Source organism: Podospora pseudocomata (genome assembly GCF_035222375.1).
Source record: "Podospora pseudocomata strain CBS 415.72m chromosome 2 map unlocalized CBS415.72m_2.2, whole genome shotgun sequence".
Classification (NCBI taxonomy): domain Eukaryota; kingdom Fungi; phylum Ascomycota; class Sordariomycetes; order Sordariales; family Podosporaceae; genus Podospora; species Podospora pseudocomata.
This window is the reverse complement of record NW_026946366.1, coordinates 2,114,676-2,138,134: the sequence shown is the minus strand read 5'-3', so window position 1 is coordinate 2,138,134 and position 23,459 is coordinate 2,114,676. Positions and strand designations below refer to the sequence as shown.

Genomic DNA, 23,459 nt, shown 5'->3' with positions numbered 1-23,459 from the left:
ACTGCGCTTTCGGAGCACGGAACACTTGATCTGGCAGTGCGTGGTGTATCATTGTGTATTACCTGTTTGGGATCTGTATGGGCACGAAACGACAAGCTTCGTCAACCCCTCTCTGCCTCTACTTTGCACCACCAGGGGAGGAAAGCAAAGGCCAGATATATCTTGACAACAGCTCAACGTCAGTTGGCGTAGGCTTCGACTCTTTTCTTTTATGGCCAGCTTGTTGCCCTGAGGGCTCTTAATTGCTGCTTCTATAATCCTATTTCGGACTCAGTGTCTACAGCGGTGTACATAGCTATTATGTGCCCCTCCATCCACACTGCCCTGTTGCTTGTGGTGGTGAGCTTCACCATGTTTGCCCCGCACAAGACATATGCACCAGTCCCAATTGGCAAGTCTTCCACCCGTCATATCGGCGTTTCAACTCGGGTGCCGTGTTACTCGGGTCGCCTGTCTATCCTCAGGAAGCTATTCTATGACAGCTGCAGCTAAATGGGGGCCAAGAAGGCGTGTCATCGACCTGGACCGTCCTCGATCTGCCTGACAAGCTTGCTCGCATAAAGAAGTCGTGATAACCAGCAGTGACTGAGCGACACGTTGATCCCCTCGTCTGGCGGCGGAGGCAATAATGAGGAGTTCGCTTTACACGCATCGGATTTATGCGAGAAGCCGTCAGTCCTCTTAGGCGATGCTCTTAATACCGGGAGTGCTTCTGCAATTTGAATTACGCAGTAAATTAACCCAGAGAGACCGCTCACTCACTGGCACCATGACTCTCCAACGGCTCCCTCTGTTTACTATGACGACCAGAGACACCGACTCAGGAATATTAGCGTAGGTGTAACAGTGCCCAAACGGGCGAGCTGGCTTAACTGGTACTGCACACCCCCAGACCCCGGGTTGATTGTGAGACGACAGAACACCAGGTATTGCCTCTCTCCCGCTGTCTGTCTCACATCTCGGGGACTCCTTCAACAGACACAATCCACTCGGCCCTCAACCGTGGCGGCGGGTTCGTGACGAACTGTGGTTGTCAGAGAACAAAGCACTGCGAAGCCCCACCCTCGAATCTGATCTGGACATTGGGAGAGGGGGGCATCTAGAAGAACCCACCCTGTCTGTCTCTGCCTGTGTCCAATCTGGCACTCATACACCTTTCAGACAGGCAGGGCTATCTTCCTGAAAAGAAGTCAGCCACTAGAAACAAAATGACGATTTGTGTTGATTCGGTGATTGAGCTCATACCTTATTAACTTCTCTATTTTAAACTTCGCCTGCCGAGTGTGTTTAGCGCCGGCTTCCCGTCTCAAAAATGGGCACATGAGCAACGGCCCCAGTCTGGCGGGATCTGGTGAACAAAAGGCCAGAAGCGGCCGCATCACATTGTGTCTGTTGATTCTGTTCCAGTTTACGCTTTTTCTGATTTGATCGGCGTCTCCCGGCCTCATCTCCTCCTCCCTTTGCCCATCCCGTGCCATTGGAACCACGCCAGCGACACCAGGGGCTGCTTTCCTGGATAAAAAGCAACCCGGGGACCCGTTGAGGTGCATAGGAAAACCGAAATTCCGGTAAAATACGCGGCGTCTTTCATCCCGGTACCTTACCGCGCATACATACACACATACATGCTCGTTCAACAAGTGGAAGCCAAACACCATAGAAGCGAAGAAGGAGACGGGACCGCTATCGTATTTTGGGAAACAGGAAGCGGACAACGAAGAGCTTCACCATCCGCCGCTCCGAATCAACGTCAGGCAGGCTATTGTGTTCCTGGGACTCGGCCGGCGAGAGCACACTCCCATTCGTCTTCCAGTCACCGGCGTGCCTGAGGCTATTTCCGGTGCCCGCTGCGGTTTCTGTCTGCCACCCTGAGAGGTCACGTCACAACACATCCCATTCTCAGGCTACTGTGCAGTATCCTGCACCTGGAAAGCTTTTTGACCCGTACCTCGAACCCTTTTTCCCTTCCTTTTTTTTCCCACATCACACGGTACCTTCCTACAGACCTTACGTCCAACTTACGGCGTGTCCTGCGTCAGGCTACCTTACCCTACTTTATTACCAACCAAGCAGAGCAGCAGACACGGCCACCAAGCAGACCAGACCACCTTTATCCTGTCATTTCCCCGAGTTGCATCGATTTGGATCACCTCCTTTTATTTTCTTTCCTCTACAACTGAGGTGCCCACAGTCTGGACATCTGTATTTCCATTTCACACAGCCAGATCTGTTTTTAGATCCATCTTCCTAGGTCTGGAGGCTTGCGGCTTGCACCGCCTTACAAGACACCAAGGTCTCTCAGTATCTGGCCAACCGCACAACGCCCAAATAAATCCCATCCACCAGACCAGCGCAACCGCCCTGCTGGCCGACTCCCTCGACTTTGGAGCTAAAGCCACAAGTGACGACGGCCCGGAGCGAACCCCTCACCACCGAACACAGCACCACACTTTCCGCTGCCAATTCCTCCAACCGACCACCGGTCCCTCGCATCCGCACGCTGCAGAAGACTCTTGTCGCAGACCGAGCGCACTGTAAGTGTAAATACCTTCACTTTTACTATTTACAGTTGCCCCGTTTCATCCTCTTCCAACCTTGGGCCCTTTCACCGAGAGGTCCTAAAAGGCTCACCTGCCTTTGCAACCCTGCCGTTTCCCTTGCCCCAACCCCTCATTAGGCCTCCTCTGGTTGGCTGCGTCCATGGTGCAGCGCGCCAAGCCGTAGGCCATCTGACCTCACTAGACGTGCAAGAGAGAAAGTCGCATACGATGATGTGTGGTCGACTGAAGCAGCTGTCTGCTTCAGGCTCCCCCTGTTTGTTCTTGTTTTCTTTCTTTTTTCTTTTTTTTTTTTTGTTTTGTCTTTTTTTTTCTTTGATAATGTTGGATGTCCCATTGTCTCGGGCATTTGCAAAGTTGCAGCTTTCTTCACTCGACACTACTGCTGCCGCTTCGACCAAGAGCACCTTGGAAAGCTTCGAGTCCTTGCGTCGTCTTGGGTCCCCCTCGGAGCCACTTGACCTGGCCCGGGCGCACTGCAGCAGGACACGCTAGGCTACCCTTGTGCTTGGTCGCCACCGCAGTGCCCTGTCGTTCCCCGCCGTCATTTCACTTAGCTAGTGCGCCCGCCCCTCCAAAACCTCACGTCCATTGACCTCTGAAATTCAACCTACCTTCCCGTAACCCTCTCCTGTTGTCGTCCTCTTCCTTCAACGCCTTAGTATTCTGTCTCCACCTCCGCATCAACCATCAACCTCGTTATCTCGTGCAGTTTGTCGCCAGCTTCGCGTGGCTGTTCTTTTTTGATCTCGAGCGCTCCGTCTAACAGCCGTCAAGAAACAACCCGATACCTAGTTCGACCTGACCCAAGTCCCTAACGACCCAAGCCCGTCTGCGCGATTCCCCCCGTTGCATCGGGTCCCGATTTCCTCCCCTCTTTCCATCGACGGGTAGATTCCTTCCGTCGAAACACAAGCCACGCTCCCAAACAGTCGGCATCACCGGTCACGAAACTTTGCTCTGCAAAACTGCGAGTTTACACAAGTTCGTCTTGTAACTGCCAATCCCTGGCGTCAGATGCCCCTCGAGGTTTCGACCAACCCATCTTGTAAGCCGGTCCCTGTCTCCTCTGCCCCTCAACTGCCATGACAACCCAATACTCCTGGCTGTCCCCAACACTTGCCAACCATGATGCTGCGACGTGTGCTTACGCGTTTAATAGACATCACCATCTCCGTACAGTAGTAACCGCTTTACCAACATTTAACCTTGCGTGTGATATAAGACCTCCCTAGCGCGTTTTAAAGCAACCATACCTGTCGGCGACATTTTTCCCCACCAGTGACCCGAGTATAATACGATCCTCCACACCAACCCCGACGTGGCTTTGAGATCTTCACCATGGCGTCGAATCGTCCGGCAGCGTTCAACAATCTGCGGATGGGAGAAGTGATCCGCGAGAAAGTGCAGGATGGCATCACGGGCGAGACGAGAGACTTGACTTACACCCAGTGCAAGATTGTCGGCAATGGTTCCTTTGGCGTCGTCTTTCAAACTAAGTTGTCTCCCTCGAACGAAGATGCAGCCATCAAGCGTGTCTTGCAAGACAAAAGATTCAAGGTTGGTTGTGTGCTATGGCTGGGTTGTATGATTAATGGCTAACATGTTGTAGAACCGTGAGCTGCAAATCATGCGGATCGTGAGACACCCCAACATCGTGCAGCTCAAGGCCTTTTACTACTCTAATGGCGAGCGCGTAAGTCCTTTAGTAATACCTCATTGAAAAACAGATTGCTTACATCCCCAATAGAAGGATGAGGTTTACCTCAACTTGGTCCAGGAGTTCGTGCCAGAAACCGTGTACCGCGCCTCCCGTTTCTTCAACAAAATGAAGACTACTATGCCCATCCTTGAGGTGAAGCTGTACATCTACCAGCTTTTCCGGGCTCTTGCATACATTCACTCTCAAGGCATCTGCCATCGCGACATCAAGCCCCAAAACCTTCTCCTCGACCCTAGCACCGGCATCTTGAAGCTCTGTGATTTCGGCAGTGCCAAGATTCTGGTGGAAAACGAACCAAACGTGTCTTACATTTGCTCCAGATACTACCGCGCACCTGAATTGATCTTTGGTGCTACCAACTATACAACCAAGATTGGTGAGTGGACTTGTCAACAATGGAAGATTGTTGCTAACTGACGTGAACAGACGTTTGGTCAACAGGCTGCGTCATGGCAGAACTGATGCTTGGTCAGCCTCTTTTCCCCGGTGAATCGGGTATCGATCAGCTCGTCGAAATTATCAAGGTGCTGGGGACACCCACCCGCGAGCAAATTCGAACTATGAACCCGAACTACATGGAGCACAAGTTTCCTCAGATCAAGCCCCATCCTTTCAACAAGGTGTTCCGCAAGGCCGACCAACCCGCCATCGACCTGATTAGCAAATTGCTGGAGTACACACCCACCGAGCGTCTGTCGGCCATCGACGCGATGGTGCAGCCCTTCTTTGATGACCTCAGGGATCCCAACACCCGCTTTCCCGATTCGAGGCACCAGACGGGCCAGCTCAAGGACCTTCCTCCGCTCTTTGACTTCACCCGCCATGGTACGTGTCACCAGACTCTCTGTGTTGATTTTAAACCAAACTTGCTAACAGAATCGTTTTCTGCAGAGCTGTCGATCGCCCCTCACCTCAACCACAAGCTTGTGCCGCCTCACATGAGGTCCATCCTTGCGGCCCAAGGGCTCGACATCGACAACTTCGTTCCCATGAACAAATCGGAAATGATGGCCAAACTGGACTGAAAAGCTGGCCAGCGAGACGGAAAAAAGTTCTGTGTCGATTCGCGACCGTGAGAGCTGATCGTGTGTGGACACTTCGAGCTGTACTTTGACAGCAAAGTATCGTATACGGCCCAGCAAGGAGATAGCGGCTTTGGGTCGCTTCCCGTTCATGATCTATGACGAGGAAATGCCATGAGATACCCCGAGGAGCCATGAGTGTTGATGGAATTTAACGAGACGACGAGACTCGATTCCGGAAGGTTCCATCGATCCCAAAGTAGTGTCGAGAAGTGGCAGGATAGAGCGTGGAAATAGCAGGAGTTTGGGGCGGCTGGTATGCCCACGAGCATTCGTCCTCTGAAGACAACAGCGCGCAATAAGGCTATAGCAGGAAGGGAGGGAGAGGGGAGAAGGGGCGTGCTGAGGGAAAAAACACCAACCGGGCCACGTTTTTTAGATTCCGTTTCTGCATGACCTAGATGGCTTTTGCTTTATTTCGTGCCCCAAATATCTGGAGAAAGGCTTCTTTTATTCTTGTTACTTGGGTGGTATTTCCACTGTATTCTCCGCTGGAATTACTTGCGTTGTTTTGTTATCTGTGCGGCCTCCCTGTCCTCGCCCCATCGTCCCTGTTTTGGATGTTGTTAGTAGGAAGGCGAATGATTCATGATGAGTGGGAGCGAATGGAATTATATGATTTGTCTTGTCATGTACTCCCAGCTGAAGAACCTGGTGGGCTGGCCTGCCTGCACTGGCTATCTTGGTTTGAGACTCTCGAACAGGAGCAATGGTAGTTTTGGAATGGGTAGCACGAGACGGCCATCGAGTTCAGCGCAATTCAACTTTTGGTTTGGGATGAGAGTGAGAAGGAGTTGGGACGGACGGTAAAGATATTATGTGGCGGGGAGCACCTGGATGGCATGGGGTGGGCGTTTTTGCCTGGGAGAGATGAGAGAAACGGAAAAGATTATCAGAGCAGGTTTGAGACAGGCCTACATGAAGAAGGCGATGTTGTTGGTTTCTGTGGTTGTTCTTGTGCTTTTATCAAGGTTTTCGTTTACTTTCAGATTTAAAATATTTTCATGGCATGGATTTGAATTGATGAGGTCTTGACACTCATGTATGGATTGATAAAGTGAGGTGATCTTCTACCAACTATGAAGATGGGTGAGAACGATGAATTACTATGTTCCAGTGTTACTTAGGTTATTCAAAGTGCAGGGAGAAAAGCCAAACACTGCATAATAACAGACAAATAACGTCGTCGTCGTGAATTTTGCTCCAACAAACACCCGTGACTTATACCAGCTTATAAAGCCTCATTTTCAAGGCAACCACCACTCCCTTCCGACCGGGATCACTTGCATCACTAGCTCCTTTCCCCAGTGGGTGGCCCCACAAAAACTTTCTCTCCAGTCCAGTCCCCACTTATTTCACGCTTTCCTGTCGCGCTTGGCACTGGCAACTTGAACCTTGTCAGCCTTTTGTTGCTGCTGTCTTCCTTCTCAACTTTTATTGTTTCAGAGAGAGCAACGAAAGGAAACAAGAGTTTCCGGATTTGCGCCAATCAAAACCAATCATCAATTGCGCTCTCGGGCTTGGATTGGCAGAATCATCTGGTTTGAGCGTGAAATCTATCAAAAATTGCGAGAGGTAGATTTCTCTTGCGACGACAACACCAAACCGGGAAAAAGAAAATAAAACCATCCAGCGGGAGAGGAACAGCAGCATCGCATCCCATCAGTTGCGCAATAGCAAATCCAAACCATGGCCGACTACGACAGGAGAGGAGGAGGGGGAGGAGGCAGAGGTGGTGGTGGCGGTGGGTATAACCGGAAACGTCGTTATAGAGGTACGTTTGTCCCTTTTTCATCACCACCACCATCATCATCATCATCATCATCATCATCATCATCATCACTGACTGACACAATCTGGGTTAGATGACAATGAAGACGACAACCACTACCGCGGTAACAACTCCCGCCGCCGCTACGACGCCCCCCCCCACGTCCGCCTCCGCAAGCAGCTCATCGCCATTGCCGAGAACCCCATGATCGAGCGCCACGATGAGATTTCCCAGATTGCGAACCTGTTCACCGACAACTGGGACGATGACGTCTTGCTCAGAGGCAACTTCACCGACTTGGTCCTCCAGTTGTGCGTGGAGCAGCCTCTCAAAACCCCCTTTTTGGCGGGCGTGTTGATGGTGGTCAACACCAACAAACCCGAGGCGATGGATCTTTTACTCGAAAAAGTGGCGAGGTTGATCGAGGACAAGCTTCGGGAGGGGGGGTGGAGGGATGTGAAGCTGTACCTGAAGCTGGTGGGGTGTCTGCAGAGCGTGTTGGAAGGGGAAGGGGTTTTTGGTCTGTTGGGGGAGCTTTTTGAACGGGCGGTTGGGTTGCAGACGGCGAGCAGTGAGGATACGATCGGCACAGAGATTGTCAAGATCATTCTCTTGACGCTTCCGTATGTGATGGCTGCTGGGTCGCCGGAGCAGGTGCAGCAGGAGTGGCAGCAGAAAGCGGCGGATTTGCTGGAGAATACGGCCATCATTGCGAGCGAGCCGCATCCGCTGCAGGCCGTGATTGAGCCTTATCATCCCGAGGCTGGGGAGGAAAACCCGGCGCAGTCGCAGAGTTTGATTTCGCTTTTGCAGGCGCAGCTGCAGGCTGAGGCGGCTCAGGGTTGGGCGTTGAGCTGCTTGCCGAGACCGTGGCAGTTCCCTGTCGGCGAGGTTGAGACGATGGCCAAGCTGGCCAGTGCGAAGAAGCACGTTTTGCCGAATATCGTTATTCCCAAGACGGTGGTCAGGGGGCTGAGGCCGTTGTTCCCAGAGGTGTATATCTCTGTTTATGGGCAGCAAGAAGTCGAGTCGGTGCCCCCTCCTACCAGCCTGGCGTCGTCGCTCATCAGAGATGCACTGCTTGATACTATCAATGTTTTGCACTTTAACCGCAACGCCACAGCAAGACAGCTTATTGAGGTGGATTGCTACTTTGCGCCGAGGACTTTTGCTCTGAGAGGCACGCCGTTCGATAGGCTTCGGGATATCGAGAAGCCAAAGTCTACCTGGAAGCCCGAAGATGTGGCTGTTGATGCCGTGTTTACCCAGCTTTTTCTCTTGCCTAACCCAGAGCACAAGTTGGTTTACTACCACTCTGTGCTTACGGAGGCTTGCAAGCTGGCGCCTGCTGCTATAGCGCCCAGCTTGGGCCGTGCCATTCGTTACCTTTACAGAAACGCGCCGCGGATGGATCTGGAGCTGGCGTACCGGTTCATGGACTGGTTCTCGCATCATTTGTCCAACTTTGGTTTCACGTGGAAGTGGACCGAGTGGGTGGACGATGTTGAGCTGAGCGGCTTGCACCCGCGCAAGGCGTTTATTGTTGGCTCGATCGACAAGGAGATTCGGTTGAGTTTTGCGCAGAGGATCAAGAATACGCTTCCGGAGCCGTATCAGAAGTTGATTGGGCCCGAGAAGGAGAAGGATGTGCCCGATTTCAAGTTTGCCAACGATGGTTGGTTTTTCCCCCTTTTCTTTATCATTTCGAGTGTCAGTGACTAACACAGCAATTAGACACCCCCTTTGCCGCCGAAGGCCGTGAAATCGCCGCGCTCCTCAAACGCAAGGCCCCCGACGAGGAAATCGACGCCGTTATCCAGCGGATTCAGTCTCAGGCCATTGACCGCGACCTCGACGCCTTGGTGGCCAGCACGGACGTCTTTGTCACTTGCGTGCTCTACGTAGGCAGCAAGTCGCTCTCCCACGTCCTGGCAGCGATAGAGCGCACCAAGGACCGGTTGGCGGACGCTGGCGCGGCGAGCGACGCGTCGAGGACGCAGATCATTGAGGCGGTGATGGCGTATTGGAGCGTGCACCCCGGTGTTGCGCTGAGCATCGTGGAGAAGCTCCTGAACTACTCCATCCTGACCCCGCTGACGGTGATCAACTGGGCTCTGAACGTCCAGGCTGGCAAGACGCGCGGTGAGGCGCTCGCGTGGGCTCACATGTACGAATTGGTCTTCAACACTGTCATCAAGGTTACCGGCCGGGTGAGGCAGCTGGTTGTCAAGGCCAGCCAGCCGGATGAGATGGTGGATGACGAGACGAGGGATAACGAGGTGAGGAACATGAGGGAGCTGTTTAGGGCTATTGAGGACAGCTTGGGGGCTTGGGCTGGCGGGACGAAGGATGAGATGCTTGAGAGTAATGCTCGTGGGGAAGAGGACGGGTTGGTCAGGAGGTGGGGGACGAGGTGGCTGAGGGTGTTTAAGCGGAGGCAGGCGATTGAGGAGGCGTTTTTGGTCGAGGCGGTGAGGGAGCGGGAGAGGAGGGAGGAGGTGAGGAAGGAGTGGGAGGTTGTTGAGCGGCAGAGGAGGGAGGAGAGGGAGAGGAAGGAGGCGGAGGAGAAGGAGAGGAATGGGGCGAATGGGGCCGAGGAGGAGAAGAAGAAGGAGAATGGGGTGGAGGGTGAGGTTGATATTATGGAGTAGTAGGTTGGTTGCTGGTTTTGAGCTTGGGGGTTAGTGAAAAGAAAGGGGCGTTGATTTATTTGATTTTCCCGGATGACAGCGGGTTTTTTACGGTTTAATCGTAGGTCAAATAGGGGGCAAAATGGCCCAACTCACTAAAGGGTAAAAGGGGGTCAATTTTTGGTTGCTGTAGGAAGTGTAGTTTGTATCAATAGAATTATCTGACACTACCGCCATTGCCTTCTACCTTCTGTTCCAGATCCTCACCATTCGTGTTCTTGCATCATGTATTCTCATCATATTATGTACACTGTTCTCTGCTTCCCTAAAAATACACTACCTACTTATATGAACGGGGTATCAAGGCTTCACCACGGTTCCTTTCTCTACTGTTTTTTTTTCGGTTCAATTCCCATATAATAAACGCCCAAAATTCTCATCGACAGTTTTACCCCCCGGGATCTCGCCCATGATGGTTCTGCCTCGATGGTTCTGCCCTCAGTGATTCTACCCATCAGGAGGGGGAGCACCATATCCAGGAGGCGGAGCACCTCCCGGTGGCGGCATGCACCCTTGCGAGGGAGCCGGACCGTTGCAGTCATCGGGAGGGTGATACATTTCCTGGCCTCCCATCACCCCACACTCGATCGTCCTACCCTCGACGTGGGTAGCCATTAGGAGGTGGACCACCAAAGCCCGGAGGGGGGGCACCTCCCGGTGGTGGCATGAATCCCTGAGGTGGAGGCGGGCCGTTGAAGCCAACAGGAGGGGGGTACATTTGCTGACCTGGACCAACAGGAGGGGGCGGAGCAAACCCCGGTGGTGGGTGGAAGGGCACTGGACCGCCAAACCCGGCCTGGCTGGGGGGTGGACGCGCCGGGAGACCAGATGGTGGGGGAGGGAGGTTGCTCATACGACCACCGCCTCCGCTTGGCATAGCTGGTGGCATACCGCCGCCGTAGGGAATTGGGGGAGGACCACCGCGACCGCCCATGGCTGCTGGTCCAGTTGGTAAGGGCCCGCCGTACGCCGCGACTGGAACTGGCGGCATGCCTCCCGGCCCGAGGGGAGGGACAGCTGGGGGCACCATGCCGACTGGTGGAGGAATGGCGGTCATGGAGGGGTCGATCATGGGCGGGACGGCGGCGACTGGTGTGACGGGTGTTGTGGCGGCGATGGGGGCATTCATATGGAAGGCTGGCGGGAGGACCTGTTGCTCGGGCACTATGTTGTGCTTCTTGCCTTCGGCGGCCAGTCTTCTTTCCGCCTCATCACCGTGGCGCTCGCCCTTGCCGTCCTTCTTGTACGCATAGTCTACACTGATAGCCTTGCTCAAGAGATATTGCCCGTTCATGTTCGCCAGCGCGGCGTCGGAGGCCTCGAACGAGTCAAAGCTGACGAAACCATACCCCTTGGAGATGTTGTTGTCGTCGCGCACAATGTTGGGCTGGCGGAGGATCTGACCGAAGGTGCTGAAGGTGTCGTAGAGGATCTTTTCGTCGACTTGGGGGTCGAGGTTGTTGATAAAGAGCTCGGCGCCAATGTCGACCGTCTTTTGCTTGTCGGCGGACGCCTTGTTGACGCGGAGGGGCTTGCCGTGAACACGGATGCCATTGAGACACTTGGCGGCGTACTCGGCGGATTCGGGGGTGTCGAACTCGATGAAGCCGTAGCCTTGGTGGTTGCGGGTGACGCGGTCGAGGGGCATGTGGACCTGGCGGACGGGGCCGACTTGGGTCATGAGCTCTGTGAGGAGCTCTTGGGTAAAGCGCTCGTCTATGTTGCCGACGTAGACGGTGGCATCTTTGTTTTGCTCCCTAAAAAGGAATAATTTAGTCATGTTGAATCTCCTGATGATCGACATGGTGGAAATGTTTGCTTGCTATATCTGTGGGAAATGTTATGTGTTCGTGGGAAGACATACCAGTGTTTTGACATTTTGGGATTATCTACACCTGTCGTGGAGAAAGGGGGCTTGCTGGATGACAACTGGGTGGTGGTTTCGTCAATTGTAAAAAGACGCCTCTCGCAGCTACCTTTCCACCAAAGAAGCGCGGTGCGTTGAGAAGTCGCGAGTTTTCTGGAGAAGGTGGGTGGGTCCGGCGGTTGACTTGCAGGGGTCAGCTTGCAGGGCGACATGGGTCAGCCGCGCCAAGCTTTGTCCAGGAAGTGACCGCCCAAAAACCGATTCTGCCACTGGAACATCATCATTGATTGAGAGACTGCTCCATCTTGCAACCCCACGACGACCACATACCCCAGATTCCCACATCAGGACAATCACAAACCGCCAAAATGTTCCGTCTTTCAGAGGAGTCCAAGGTACGCAGACCTGACCGGCAGGGTGACGAGGGAATGAAGCAGCTGGCTAACCACGCAACAGGAGCGCATTGGCAAGCTCATTGAGATCTCGCGCGTTGCCCTTCACTAGTATGTTGGACGAGCCGGACAGCTTTAGCGAGCGAAATACTGACTGTAGCAGTGGCTATCTCCCCTTCATCCTCTATCTTGGTATGTCACCTTGTCTGGTTATCTAGCAAAAACATGACAACTGACACTTCACAGGCTACACCCGCAGCGACCCTCGGCCATCCATGGTCCGGTATGTCTCCGCCGGCGCTTTATCCTGACACCCGATCTTTGAACATCAGCATCTAACTATCTCTGCAGCCTCCTCTCTCCCCTTTCTTAAGTAGCGACGATAAATACCTCGAGATATGGAAAGGGAACAGTGATGGACCGAGTGTATCAGTACAACAACTCAAAATGATGGCGCCGCGCTGGGAAAAGCGCAACGGGCAAGGTGCATCAGGAGGGATAAAGCGGGATTATGGGTTGGGGGTAGTTCGTCATCAGCAGAGCGAACGAGGGCGGGCAAGTGATACCATAACCGCGATTGTACATTATAATAGCAGACACAACTCCTGCATCATGAATCTACTCATGAATGTTCATTTTGCTCTTTCTTTTTCTCCCTCTTTGTCAAGTTAACGTGGATTTCAAGTCTTGGCGTAGCTATCACCGTCGCCGGCCAAACGGCGCCGAAAAATGCTTCTTAAATCCCGGTTTCAGTCGACCATGCTCGGCCGAGGATCCCGGAAACTTTTTTTTAGGACGAACAGCAGGAACCCTTGCGTCATAGCTTTTTTGCCGCGACTCTTGATAAACCACACTCGCTTTTGGGCCTATACATGCGCACCGTTTTATTTTTGTTTACACGGAGCCGTTTGTTTACGATGTCATGTAGCTAGACATTTTCACCCCAGGTTTTAAATGACGAAACCACCACAAGATGACCGCGGCGGCGGCCGGAAGCTCTCCTCCCCCGCGCTCGTCGAGACGGTGGCCGGCTTGTCGGCCGGCACCATGGCCACCCTGATTGTGCACCCGCTTGATATAGTCAAGACACGAATGCAGAGTATATTCTTTTTTTTTTTTTTTATTTCTCCTCGTCTCAAATTTATATGACAAGGTGTACTGACTGGTGAAATTAGTCCACCGCTCGTCACACAGCCCTAATACCCCCCCACCAACAACGGTCTCTTTGATCCGCACGCTCAGCTCCAACCCGAAACCGCTCGCGAGTCTGTATAGGGGGTTAACACCCAACTTGATCGGGAATGCCACGAGCTGGGCGTCGTTTTTCTTTTTCAAGAATAATGTTGAGAGGGGGATCTTGTATCTCAAATCCTCGTCATCCTCCCCCTCCCAGCAAAATGTGGGGGGGCTGTCACCACCAGACTTTTTTGTTGCCTCGTTGGCGGCCGGGGCGCTAACTCAGATTATCACCAACCCGATCTGGGTGCTCAAGACACGGATGGTCTCCTCTGACGCGGGGACAAAGGGTGCCTACCCTCACATGCTCGCCGGGGCTGTCGATTTGTTCCAGACGGAGGGGATAAAGGGGTTTTATAGAGGGTTGGGGGTGGGGATGTTGGCTGTTAGTCACGGGGCGGTGCAGTTTGCTGTCTATGACCCGCTCAAGAAGATGTACTCGGCACGGCATAAGGAGAGGAAGGAAGGGGATATGAGCAATGAGGCGACTGTTGTCTTGAGTACGATTGCCAAGTTGGTTGCTGGGGGGGTTACCTACCCGCTTCAGGTACTGAGGAGCAGGTTACAGGGCTACGAGGCAGAGGAGAGGTTTGGCAGGGGGATAAAGGGCGTGGTGAGGCAGCTTTGGAGGGAGGAGGGGATAAGGGGGTTTTATCGGGGGGTTATGCCTGGTGTTGTGAGGGTTTTGCCGGCGACGTGGGTGACGTTTTTGGTGTATGAGAATGTGAGGTTTTATTTGCCGAGGTGGGGGAGCTGATTAAAGTGGTTGAACAGATGGTAGATGACTGTATTATTTGTACATATATGTAGGGTATCATTATTTGCTCTTGTCTATGGGTGTGGCTTTTGTGGGCGTAATCGGACGCTGAGATACCCATAATATCATTTTCTGCTCGACAAAGGCACATACGACCATATGCAGCTGAAAATACGGCATCCCGTCCGCTCTGCCTGAGTCAAACAGCTGACAGCCAAACTAGTACTCAGGTGGGTGACCACTGGGGATTCTTTGGTGTTGTATGTTTTTGCTGTTTTGGGAGAGTGCATATAAACTCCATCACCAAGTCTTGGCAGCAGTCCCAACTTCATATTTCCACTCCCTTTTTTGTCCACCAGTCCGGATACTCATTCAGATTGATGATGACTACTCTCTGGCAGATCTTCCTGGTTCAAAACTGTATCTGGTATGAGAAAATCTCATTGCTGAATCATTAGACATCTATCTGACACCTACTCTCAACATGGACGAGTGTCAGAATCAGTCAATTACTTTCATGGTATATAACTAAACACAAGATACCAACACCATTATTTTCTCTCCCCCAAACATACACACTACAACAAACAGTATCTGCACACCCGAGATACACACATATCTCTTTCTCCTGCGGCCACCAACCAAAAGTCGAAAAAGTTTAAAAATCGCCTCATGATACAACGCCATCCCTATATGCAAATTCCCACATTTCCCAGGCTTTAGCTTCCTCCCCCACCTTCACTCTCTCAAACAAAAATAATGATATAATGTGTGAAGCGAAAAAGAAACCAAAAAATATCCCCTTTGCTTATACCACACAACCCCTTCCAACAACCTTGGTATATGTTATATGTTCCAGAAAAAAAATAGTCAAACAAACCCTGCTTTTTGGCTCCTTTGTATAACACCCACGTCTTCCACCCGTGTATATTCCAACAACAAATCCAAACACACTTCATCAAACAACCCATATTATGCCCCCGCAAACCGGGAGCCGTATACATCAGGTGGACAGAAGAAAGAAAGGCTTAACCCTCGCAAACCCACTCCGCGAAAACACACCACCTAGCCGTCCGATCAGCAAGCACCAACCCCCTCCAGACGCCCCGCTCGCTACACTTGATAATCGTCTCCCACAACCCCCCATCCCCCGCGTCCACCCCTTCCTCGCTGTGCAACCCCGACGAGCTGGGCGACATGATCTTGCCCGCGATTCCCACCCCTCTCCTCTCCTCCTTTCTCATCAACCTCAAGATTTTTCCTCCTGGGGTTTGAATCGCCAGTTTCGCCGGCTTGCTACTGCCCCCGCTGCTGTTGGATGTAGTCGTCGACGGCATGGACCCAGCCGCACTACTAGTCATGCTCATGGCACTACCAGGCCGCATAAACGGTATCGGGCTCGCGCCTCCCCTTCTGTTTTCCTCGGCGGGGGACACGGGCGTGATGGCTGCCGAGCTGGGATGTTGACGGATGGCAAAGACAAACGTGTTGTTCAGTGCTAACCGCTGGCACTGGGGTTGGACAACGTAAATGTCGTGTCTTTGCGCGTGGGGGGTGGGGTGGCGGGTGACAAATTCGTAGGGTGGGTTTTCGCCCGTGTGGATGACTGGCAGGGCAAAAGCCAAGGGATGGGGGATGTCCTTGATGCTGTGCATCAACCCACGCTTGCCGGCATAGATCTTCAGGACACCGGTTCCTTCGTCGCCGGGGAGGAGAGCCTTGACCGTGTACCGCTTCACGCCGCCATGCCAGTCTGCCTGGGCGAGAGCTCGCTTCTTTACGACATCGCCAGACTCAAAAAGGTCGCCGTCCATATCTCGGGAGTAAGCCCGGACCTCAACCTCGGCGGCGACTTCGACATCAGGAGGCACATTAAACTTAACATGGACCATCTCGAGATCTTCGATGCGGACAAGGGAGGTGTTGTAGTCCACCATTTGGAGGTCGTTCTTGAAGAAAGGCGGGCAAGCGCAGGGGAGATTGAGGAGCGTCTCGTGGGCCACGGGTGGGCACAGGTGCTGCTGGGCGTGGTGCTCTGGGATGTGCGTCCAGCAAAGCTCGGATGGGCGGACGAGGAACCACCAAGGGTCGGCGGATGATGAGCTGTGGCTCGAGTACAAGGCCCGCTTAGGGTTCGATGGACTGGCAAGACAGCAGTCCATGAAGCGCCACTCATTATCGACCAGGACAGCGTTCCACCAGTGGTTGGATCTGGGCATGATGTTGACTTCTGGAATCTCTCCCGGAGTTTTGAGGTAGCCGCGAACAACCTCGCAGCCAAGGCCGACAGCGGCGCACATTTCCAACACCAGCACGGCATACTCCTCGGCACACCCACGTCGGGACTGAATGACCTGTCTAGTATCAACCTCGCCCTCAAAATCCTCTTCCCAGCAGATATGCTCAGCAACCCAAGTAAAGATGGCTCGCAGTCTCTGGACATCACTCCGATAGGGACGGCAGACGAATGTTGTCGCCAAGGTGATGGCCGTGGTCGTCGGCGCAAGATTCGTCAGGAACCGCGAGTTCTTGTCCACCTGGCTCAAGTTAATGGCATGATAGTTGGTCGGCTCAGCAACCGGCATCCCATCAGCCCCCTCATCACCGTCGATACTGCTGTACAGCTCGTCGACTGGATCAAGCGCTGGATAATCCAACATCTGACATCTTTCTTTTCTCTCCACCTTTTCGTTGAAGCTCAGCGAATTCGACCGGTTAATATCACGACGAACCTGCACCCAATCAACGCCGCCACCCATGCCCATGTCCCTGGGGGGTGGCATCTTGCTAGGGAGCAACGCGGCAGAAGACATTGACGTCAGGGCAGGTGTAGAGCGATTCGAGGATGAAAGGTTGGAGGTGCTAGCTCCAGCAGCGGCGATGCTTCCTCGCGTGCTGGCCACTCCCGTCTTGGCAGACTCCAGAATGCGCTTAATGAAATTCTGCTTCTTCGGCTTGGGTGTTACCAGACCTCCAAGACCGGGAAGCGCAGGCATGGGATCCTCGGTGAAGCCCAACTGTGACTTGGAGCGCTGTTGCTGATTCTGGTGGTCAGACGCGTGGCTACTGTGATAAGTCACTCCTGAAAAGGGCGTCTCAGGCCGACCGCTATCAGCGTCGTTTAGAAGCTCCCGCAAACCAAGCGCGCTGTGGGCCCTACTCCGATTCTTGCGTGCAAGGCTGCCGGCGCTCGTTGCGCTGATTCCTCCAGCTGACACACCGCTCATCAAGCTCCGATCGGTACTCTGCGTGTTCGATGAGCTATTTGTTGAATTGGTTTTGGTGGTAAAGGTCCTGTTGAGGATATTCCGGCCCATGCCTTCATAGCCCGACTTCTTGTGCCTCAACTTTTGCTCCGGTGGGGCATCCATACCCATGGAAGACTTTGGCCTGTCATACACGCTGCTCTTAGGTGGCGGTGGAGGGGCTTCGTCCTCTTCAGTAACGCTAGCATTATGCTGGTGCATGGTTCTGAGTCTGGATTCCATGCGCTCGACATAGTTGCTGAGCTGCGGGAGATGTGGTTCTTGAGAGCTTTCGAGTGGCGTTGGTTCCACAGACGAGTCGGCCGTACCGCTGTTTGTTTCATACCCCTCGTCAATATGAGCTGGTATCCCCATTGATGTATTGGGCCGTAGCTGCGAGGTCCGCTTCCGCTCCTTTCTTGAACGCGCATGCACCATATCAAATGAAGCAGGGGACCAAGGGTCCAACACAGGCGGTTCTGGAGATGGCTCACGGCCGGCACTGACAGTGGAACCAGCACCGAGAGCATCCAACTGCTCCATCACATCATCCATCGCTTCTCTAAGCGGTGATGGTGTAAGGCCATCGATACCAGGAGAGGGCGGGCAAGGGGTTGTAAGCGTCCTCGGCGTGTGAAAACCTGATTGTTGTGGTGGTTCGTAGGACGCGTTAGAGTGATGTCGTGAAACGTTGCCCTGTCCATATGAAGCATTGGAATTTCCTCTCGATAGTGCTGACTGCTCCCTGGAAATGCCCGTAAAGTAACCTTCATCCTGAGAGAACTGAGACTCCTGCCGCGTGACCTTGGTTCGGTGGGGAGGCGGTGGTGGTGGAGGAGGCGAATCTGACCTATCAATGTTTCGGTCGAGACTTAGATGGTACGTGTGTCTCCCATGCTGAGGAGGTGCTGGAGAGTTGTGCCTCTCTAAGCTCATATGATGTACATGGTGGCGGTGGGAGAGAGGTGGCCCGGATGGCATTGTCGAATCCACACTCTGGTGGAAAGAGCTCTGTTGTCTCGCCTCGGGAGGCCTGTAAGGGATGTATGAAGGAGTGGGTGATGGTGCTCTGGGGTCAAATCCATCATCTTGTGGGGGCGCTGGAGATGGCGCCCTTGAATCGTAGGCATGATGTTGCGGAGGTGCTGGAGACGCTGCTCTCATGCCGTAGCCACCATGTTGGGGAGGAGCTGGCGATGCTGCCCTCATGCCATAGGCATTGTGTTGCGGTGGTGCTGGGGAAGCTGCCCGCATATCATAGCCACCGTGATGCGGCGGCGCTGGTGATGCCTCCCTCATATCATAACCCCCGTGGTGTGGGGGAGCTGGCGAAGCGGCCCTCATGTCATAGGTACCGTGATGTGGTGGCGCGGGTGAAATAGCGCGCGGGTTGTATCCCACATCCTGCGGTGGTGCCGGTGACGGAGATCTGGAGATGTAGTTGTGGTGTTGAGGAGGGGCGGGAGATGGTGCCCTAGAACCACCATGGTGATATTCCGGCATAGGTGAAGGGCTTCTTGACCCATAATTTTGGTGGTGAGTTGGAGCGGGAGAAGGTGCTCGGTGATTATAACTGGAATTCGAAGGGGGTGCGGGCGAAATCTCTCGTTGCCTTCTAGTAGATGGGCGGACTGGGGAGGTATTGTCCATCGAGTTGACCGATGTATCGCGGGATCGGGCGACTGGAATCGCATCTTCTTTCTTATAGCCATCTCTGAACGTTTCTGGGACCTTTGCCGTCGTATAATGCGGCGCTTTTGCATAAGCCTCGAATGGTTTCCGAAACGTCCTGGATTTTTGTGGCGTATGCTTTGGACTTGGTGTATTACCGTTTGGCAAGGGGCTGGTTGACCTCGTCGTTGGGCGAAATGTCTCTGGCAATACTTCGACAAAATTAGAAGGAAACAGTCCGACCGCTCTTCTGTCGCGAAATAGACGACCTGTCCACCACGAGCCATCGCCGGCATTCAGACATTCAATTAAATCTCCCTCAATAAACCCAAGATCTCGCTTGCTCTAGAACAAAAGAACAAAACAATGCCGTTAGCTGAGTCCCCGAGCTGCGAAAAAAAAGAAAAGAAAAGAAAAATCAACAATCGCATTGCATTGCATCGCACGAACCTCTCCCCCCCAAGAATAAACCGCCCTGACCCAGCACGGGAAGCGCGTCGGTAATGGTAATGGCGCAGGCACCATTCTTGCGAATCTTCAATCGAGTCGTCCAAGGCGGCAGTGACAGTGGCAGGTACAATAACGCAGCGGTCGGTTAGTGCCCCTGTACAGTGATTTGATGTCGATTGTCGTCGCTGCTGCGACTCGGCGCAAACAATGGTGCCGCGGTCGTTCGAGTGCTCGAGTTGCGGTGCTCGCACAGATCGTCGTATGTATACAAATGCAGGTACACAAGAGGAGGTTGTTGCGCGCCAAAATGAATGAATGAATGTTAATGACGGCACCGGCCTAAGAATCGAACTCGCCTGGAGGCTGGGAAGCAGCTGTGGAGATGTCGAGGAGCGGCGCCATCCAAGGCCAAGACAGGGCAGACGCCAGACCAGGACCAGTGGACAACAGAAACAAGGAACTTCACAGCAGCAACTTCACCACGCGACCACAACCAAAGTGACGACAACGACGGGCAGGAAAGAATGGAATACAGGCGAAGGGATCCCAGACCTTAGTTTCCCCCACTATGTAGGTGCTCGTGGAGTTCAGTTGTAATAGCAAACGCAGATGAAGGGTAACAGCCGGGCGGGCATTTTGTTCAGGGCGGAACAAGGATCTCTCAGCAAATGGAGACGGCTGGTGAGAGCCCCCAAGGGCGGTCGAAAGCAAGGCCCAAGCTCCCTTTCCAGCTGTGTCGTTGCGTGGGGCAACCGGCCACCACCCCACCTGAGCAAGGCTTTTCGGTAGCATGCCGCCCAAGTGCCGGGCGTTTGGTTGAGGGTGCCGGTGATTGGCCCTTAGCGCGCTGTTCCTCGAGCTGCAGCCTGTGGAATGCAGGACGCTGCAAGCTGCGCAGTAGAAAGAAACGCCGGTTCTTCAAGAACTGTCTCGACCCGTCGTCCACTTTTCTATTCCCAGACGTGGAGTATTCACTCAAAAAACACCATGATTCTGGCCCCATCCGCCCTGCTACTGGACCGGTACAGCATCTTCTCATCAGTCTTCGTATCTCGACCAACAACAACAACAACAACGCCAACGCCGCTGCAGATCCGGGCGGCACTCCGAAACTCGTCCAGGGTCCGCCCTACCTCCCGCTAGATCTTTAAGTAAACAATGGCCCGTGCCCGCCAAACGCAGCACCCGGACAACCAAGCCGCCAACTGAGAACACCAGATCCAGGGGTTTAATAGCGAACGGTTGACACAGGCGCAACGCGGGCGCTGTTTCCTCTTGTCCAGCCCAGGATCCCATCGACAAAAAAGAAAACCGTCCGAACTCCCTCCTCCCTCCCTCGCTTTCTCCGCCTCCGGTCTCTCCCGTCCCAACCCATCCCTTCTCCTTTTTCCCAAGGACTTCTCTAGGACCATCGAGGTTCGGTTTAGAAAGGCGACAACAGTCCAGGACCCAGGTTGCGCTCGGTTGCTTTTAATAACCTTGAATCCCCGCCTCGCGCCTATCCAATCACCCCGATCGATTTGCGACCAAGGGCAGACCCAACCCTACGAATACTCCACCATCGCGTGTGTGGGCTGAGGCGCAATGGCAGACGAAGGCGTCGCAGACCACTACCAGGTGCTGGAGGAGCTCGGCCGTGAGTGCGCATTGCGCTGTTGCCCTGCCCTGGAACGTGGGAAACTGACTGTGACGCAGGCGGTAGTTTTGGCGTGGTCTACAAGGCCATTGAGAAGAAGACAGGGGAGACAGTTGCGATCAAACATGTATGGTGATTTTTTGTCATTTTCCTCGTCAGTCAAACATGTCTCGGCCGTTCTGTGGTATTAATGTCATTGTGTTGCGCACAGATCGATCTCGAGTCTAGTGACGATGATATCCATGAAATTCAGCAAGAAATATCTGTGCTCAGCACCTGCGCCAGCACTCATGTCACCCAGTACAAGGCCAGCTTTCTTCGTGGACACAAGCTGTGGATTGTGATGGAATATCTGGGAGGAGGGTCCTGCCTGGATTTGGTATGCATGCACTTTGCTTAATCGTGCCTCTTGGCGATGCCCCGTTCTAACAGTTACATTGCAGCTCAAACCGGGCGTGTTTCCAGAAGTCCATATTGCCATCATTTGCCGAGAACTGCTACTTGGTCTGGAATACCTCCACGCAGAGGGCAAGATTCATCGTGACATCAAGGCTGCCAATGTCTTGCTGTCAGAGACTGGAAAAGTCAAGCTTGCCGACTTTGGTGTTGCCGCCCAGCTGACGCATATGAAGTCGCAGCGCAACACCTTCGTCGGCACTCCCTTTTGGATGGCCCCTGAAGTCATCCAGCAGAATGGCTATGATTTCAAAGCGGATATCTGGTCCTTGGGCATCACGGCGATTGAGTTTGCGACTGGCGAGCCACCCCATGCTCAGACACATCCCATGAAAGTTCTCTTCCAGATCCCTAAGCAGGACCCCCCGAGGCTCGAAGGGAAGTTTAGCAAGGAGTTCAAGGACTTCATCGCACAATGTCTCGTCAAAGCACCGCATCTCCGGCCCACCGCAAAGGAACTGCTTAAGCATCGGTTCATCCGTTCAGCCGGCAAAGTGGAAGCTCTCCAGGAGCTCATATACCGCAAGCAAGTTGCCGATGCCAAGACGGAGCGTGTGAAGATGCCAGTGTACTATCAAGAGACGCTGCAAACTCTCTCGCCCAAGGATGGGGCAGACGAGTGGGTGTTTGACACGGTCAAATCAGTCGTCCCACAACAAAAACGCGGTACGGTCAGGTCTAGAAAACCGTCTGTCGTTCACGGGATAGAGGACGCCATGCATAAGCTCGACGTCAAAGATGGGCCCCTCCAGCCCACCACCCCAAGTACCGTCCGGAAGTCGACAGTCCGCCGCCAGTCCCTCCGTCAAAGCCAGCAAGCCAACCGCCAGGTTTCCAACGGCTCGCCCCGTGCGTCTGTTGCGGCTAAGCGGCCATTACAACCAGACATGTCGTTTGGTAACTCAGGCTCGACTATGCGTTTATTCCGGAGGGTACCATCTGACACATCGACCAACCCTTCACATCATGGCGGTTCCTCCCCCAGTGACTCGTTCATCTATGACAACAGCGAGAACAGACCACCAACATCATACTCGTACCAAGCCCCGGTAGAACCGCACAGTAAAGAAGCCTTTTTAGGGAGAAGGCTCTACAACAAGGCTCTAGAACCCTGTCTAGATGAACTCCACGCCCAGACAGCAGGTTCAGCCAAAAGGGAGGCACTGGCGAGGTTATCTGACGCTTTGGCCCATCTAGATGCTGTCGACCCAGAGGGCTCCTATCACCTCCTCCGAAGCATCATGTCGACAGTATCTCAAGACACAAAACTAAGCAATGCTTTTGTCCCGCAACTACCCCAACAACAACAACAACAACATCATCATCATCATCAACAACAACAACAACAACAACAACAACAACAACAACAGCAGCAGCAGCAATACCAACAACAGCAACAACATAAACAAACCCTCAGCGAGGGCACCCCCCAAGGAGGAACAGTCGTCAAAGACCAAAGAACAAAACCAGCAGCCTTGCAACCACCACCAGGGTTGTCGAGCTCACCGACGAAGTTGATGATTTCACAGGATAACCCACATCTCGCGTCTCATAGGAGGAGGAGGGAGAGTAATATTGGCGGGGCGGAGAACGCGCTGGGGATCGTTAATGGGGGAAGGGGAGGGGGGTCGCCGGATAAGGAAACACGGGAGAGAGAGAGAGAGGCGAGAGAGAATAGGGAACGGGATAAGGAGAAGATGGCGATGGCGGCGTTGGAGGCAAAGTTTCCGGGGAGGCCGGCGGTGCAGGGGATGGAGCATTGTAAGGCGCTGGGTGATTTGCTTTATGCTAGGTGGACGGATGGGTTGAGGTTGAGGTGGGGGGGTGTGGGGGGGCATTGACGGAATTAGGGGGTGGATGTGTAAGGTTACTGTTGGCATTCTGTGAGAGCGGGCGAGCAGGCGAGCGTTGATTTCACCCGAGAC

General features: G+C 53.6%; 8 protein-coding genes across 8 annotated transcripts; 6 read left to right on the top strand and 2 right to left on the bottom strand.

Moving 5' to 3' along the window:
* Nucleotides 1-1,625: 1,625 nt before the first annotated feature.
* On the top strand, nt 1,626-3,765 carry QC762_0043480 (uncharacterized protein; the record flags this gene model as incomplete). The annotated part of the gene is given in 4 exon segments (XM_062883394.1): nt 1,626-1,688; nt 1,705-1,852; nt 2,252-2,534; nt 3,741-3,765. 4 exon segments carry the CDS (start codon nt 1,626-1,628, stop codon nt 3,763-3,765), a joined length of 519 nt encoding a protein of 172 aa, XP_062746178.1.
* Nucleotides 3,766-3,899: 134 nt separating this feature from the next.
* On the top strand, nt 3,900-5,306 carry gsk3 (glycogen synthase kinase 3; the record flags this gene model as incomplete). Its single annotated transcript, XM_062887990.1, has 5 exons — nt 3,900-4,118; nt 4,171-4,254; nt 4,309-4,657; nt 4,708-5,106; nt 5,173-5,306. 5 exons carry the CDS (start codon nt 3,900-3,902, stop codon nt 5,304-5,306), a joined length of 1,185 nt encoding a protein of 394 aa, XP_062746177.1.
* Nucleotides 5,307-7,052: 1,746 nt separating this feature from the next.
* cbc1 (Nuclear cap-binding protein subunit 1) lies at nt 7,053-10,007 on the top strand (the record flags this gene model as incomplete). Its single annotated transcript, XM_062887989.1, has 3 exons — nt 7,053-7,137; nt 7,229-8,809; nt 8,869-10,007. 3 exons carry the CDS (start codon nt 7,053-7,055, stop codon nt 9,783-9,785), a joined length of 2,583 nt encoding a protein of 860 aa, XP_062746176.1. The 3' UTR covers nt 9,786-10,007.
* A 409-nt stretch (nt 10,008-10,416) lies between these two features.
* On the bottom strand, nt 10,417-11,505 carry sap49 (Spliceosome-associated protein 49; the record flags this gene model as incomplete). The annotated part of the gene is made up of 1 exon (XM_062887988.1): nt 10,417-11,505. One exon carries the CDS (start codon nt 11,503-11,505, stop codon nt 10,417-10,419), a length of 1,089 nt encoding a protein of 362 aa, XP_062746175.1.
* On the top strand, nt 10,933-12,422 carry TOM7 (translocase of the outer mitochondrial membrane; the record flags this gene model as incomplete). Its single annotated transcript, XM_062887987.1, has 5 exons — nt 10,933-12,086; nt 12,148-12,194; nt 12,247-12,275; nt 12,330-12,366; nt 12,416-12,422. Exons 1-5 carry the CDS (start codon nt 12,060-12,062, stop codon nt 12,420-12,422), a joined length of 147 nt encoding a protein of 48 aa, XP_062746174.1. The 5' UTR covers nt 10,933-12,059.
* A 506-nt stretch (nt 12,423-12,928) lies between these two features.
* On the top strand, nt 12,929-14,220 carry FLX1 (mitochondrial FAD carrier protein flx1). Its single transcript, XM_062887986.1, has 2 exons — nt 12,929-13,182; nt 13,259-14,220. Exons 1-2 carry the CDS (start codon nt 13,038-13,040, stop codon nt 14,074-14,076), a joined length of 963 nt encoding a protein of 320 aa, XP_062746173.1. The 5' UTR covers nt 12,929-13,037; the 3' UTR covers nt 14,077-14,220.
* A 288-nt stretch (nt 14,221-14,508) lies between these two features.
* QC762_210860 (uncharacterized protein) lies at nt 14,509-21,377 on the bottom strand. The gene is made up of 2 exons (XM_062887985.1): nt 19,443-21,377; nt 14,509-19,337 (listed from the first exon to the last, which is right to left on the bottom strand). Exons 1-2 carry the CDS (start codon nt 19,515-19,517, stop codon nt 15,105-15,107), a joined length of 4,308 nt encoding a protein of 1,435 aa, XP_062746172.1. The 5' UTR covers nt 19,518-21,377; the 3' UTR covers nt 14,509-15,104.
* QC762_210850 (uncharacterized protein) lies at nt 20,362-23,375 on the top strand (the record flags this gene model as incomplete). Its single annotated transcript, XM_062887984.1, is given in 5 exon segments — nt 20,362-21,078; nt 21,138-21,205; nt 21,290-21,457; nt 21,522-22,844; nt 22,863-23,375. The coding sequence occupies 5 exon segments, from the start codon at nt 21,027-21,029 to the stop codon at nt 23,373-23,375; spliced, it is 2,124 nt and encodes a 707-aa protein (XP_062746171.1). The 5' UTR covers nt 20,362-21,026.
* Nucleotides 23,376-23,459: the final 84 nt, after the last annotated feature.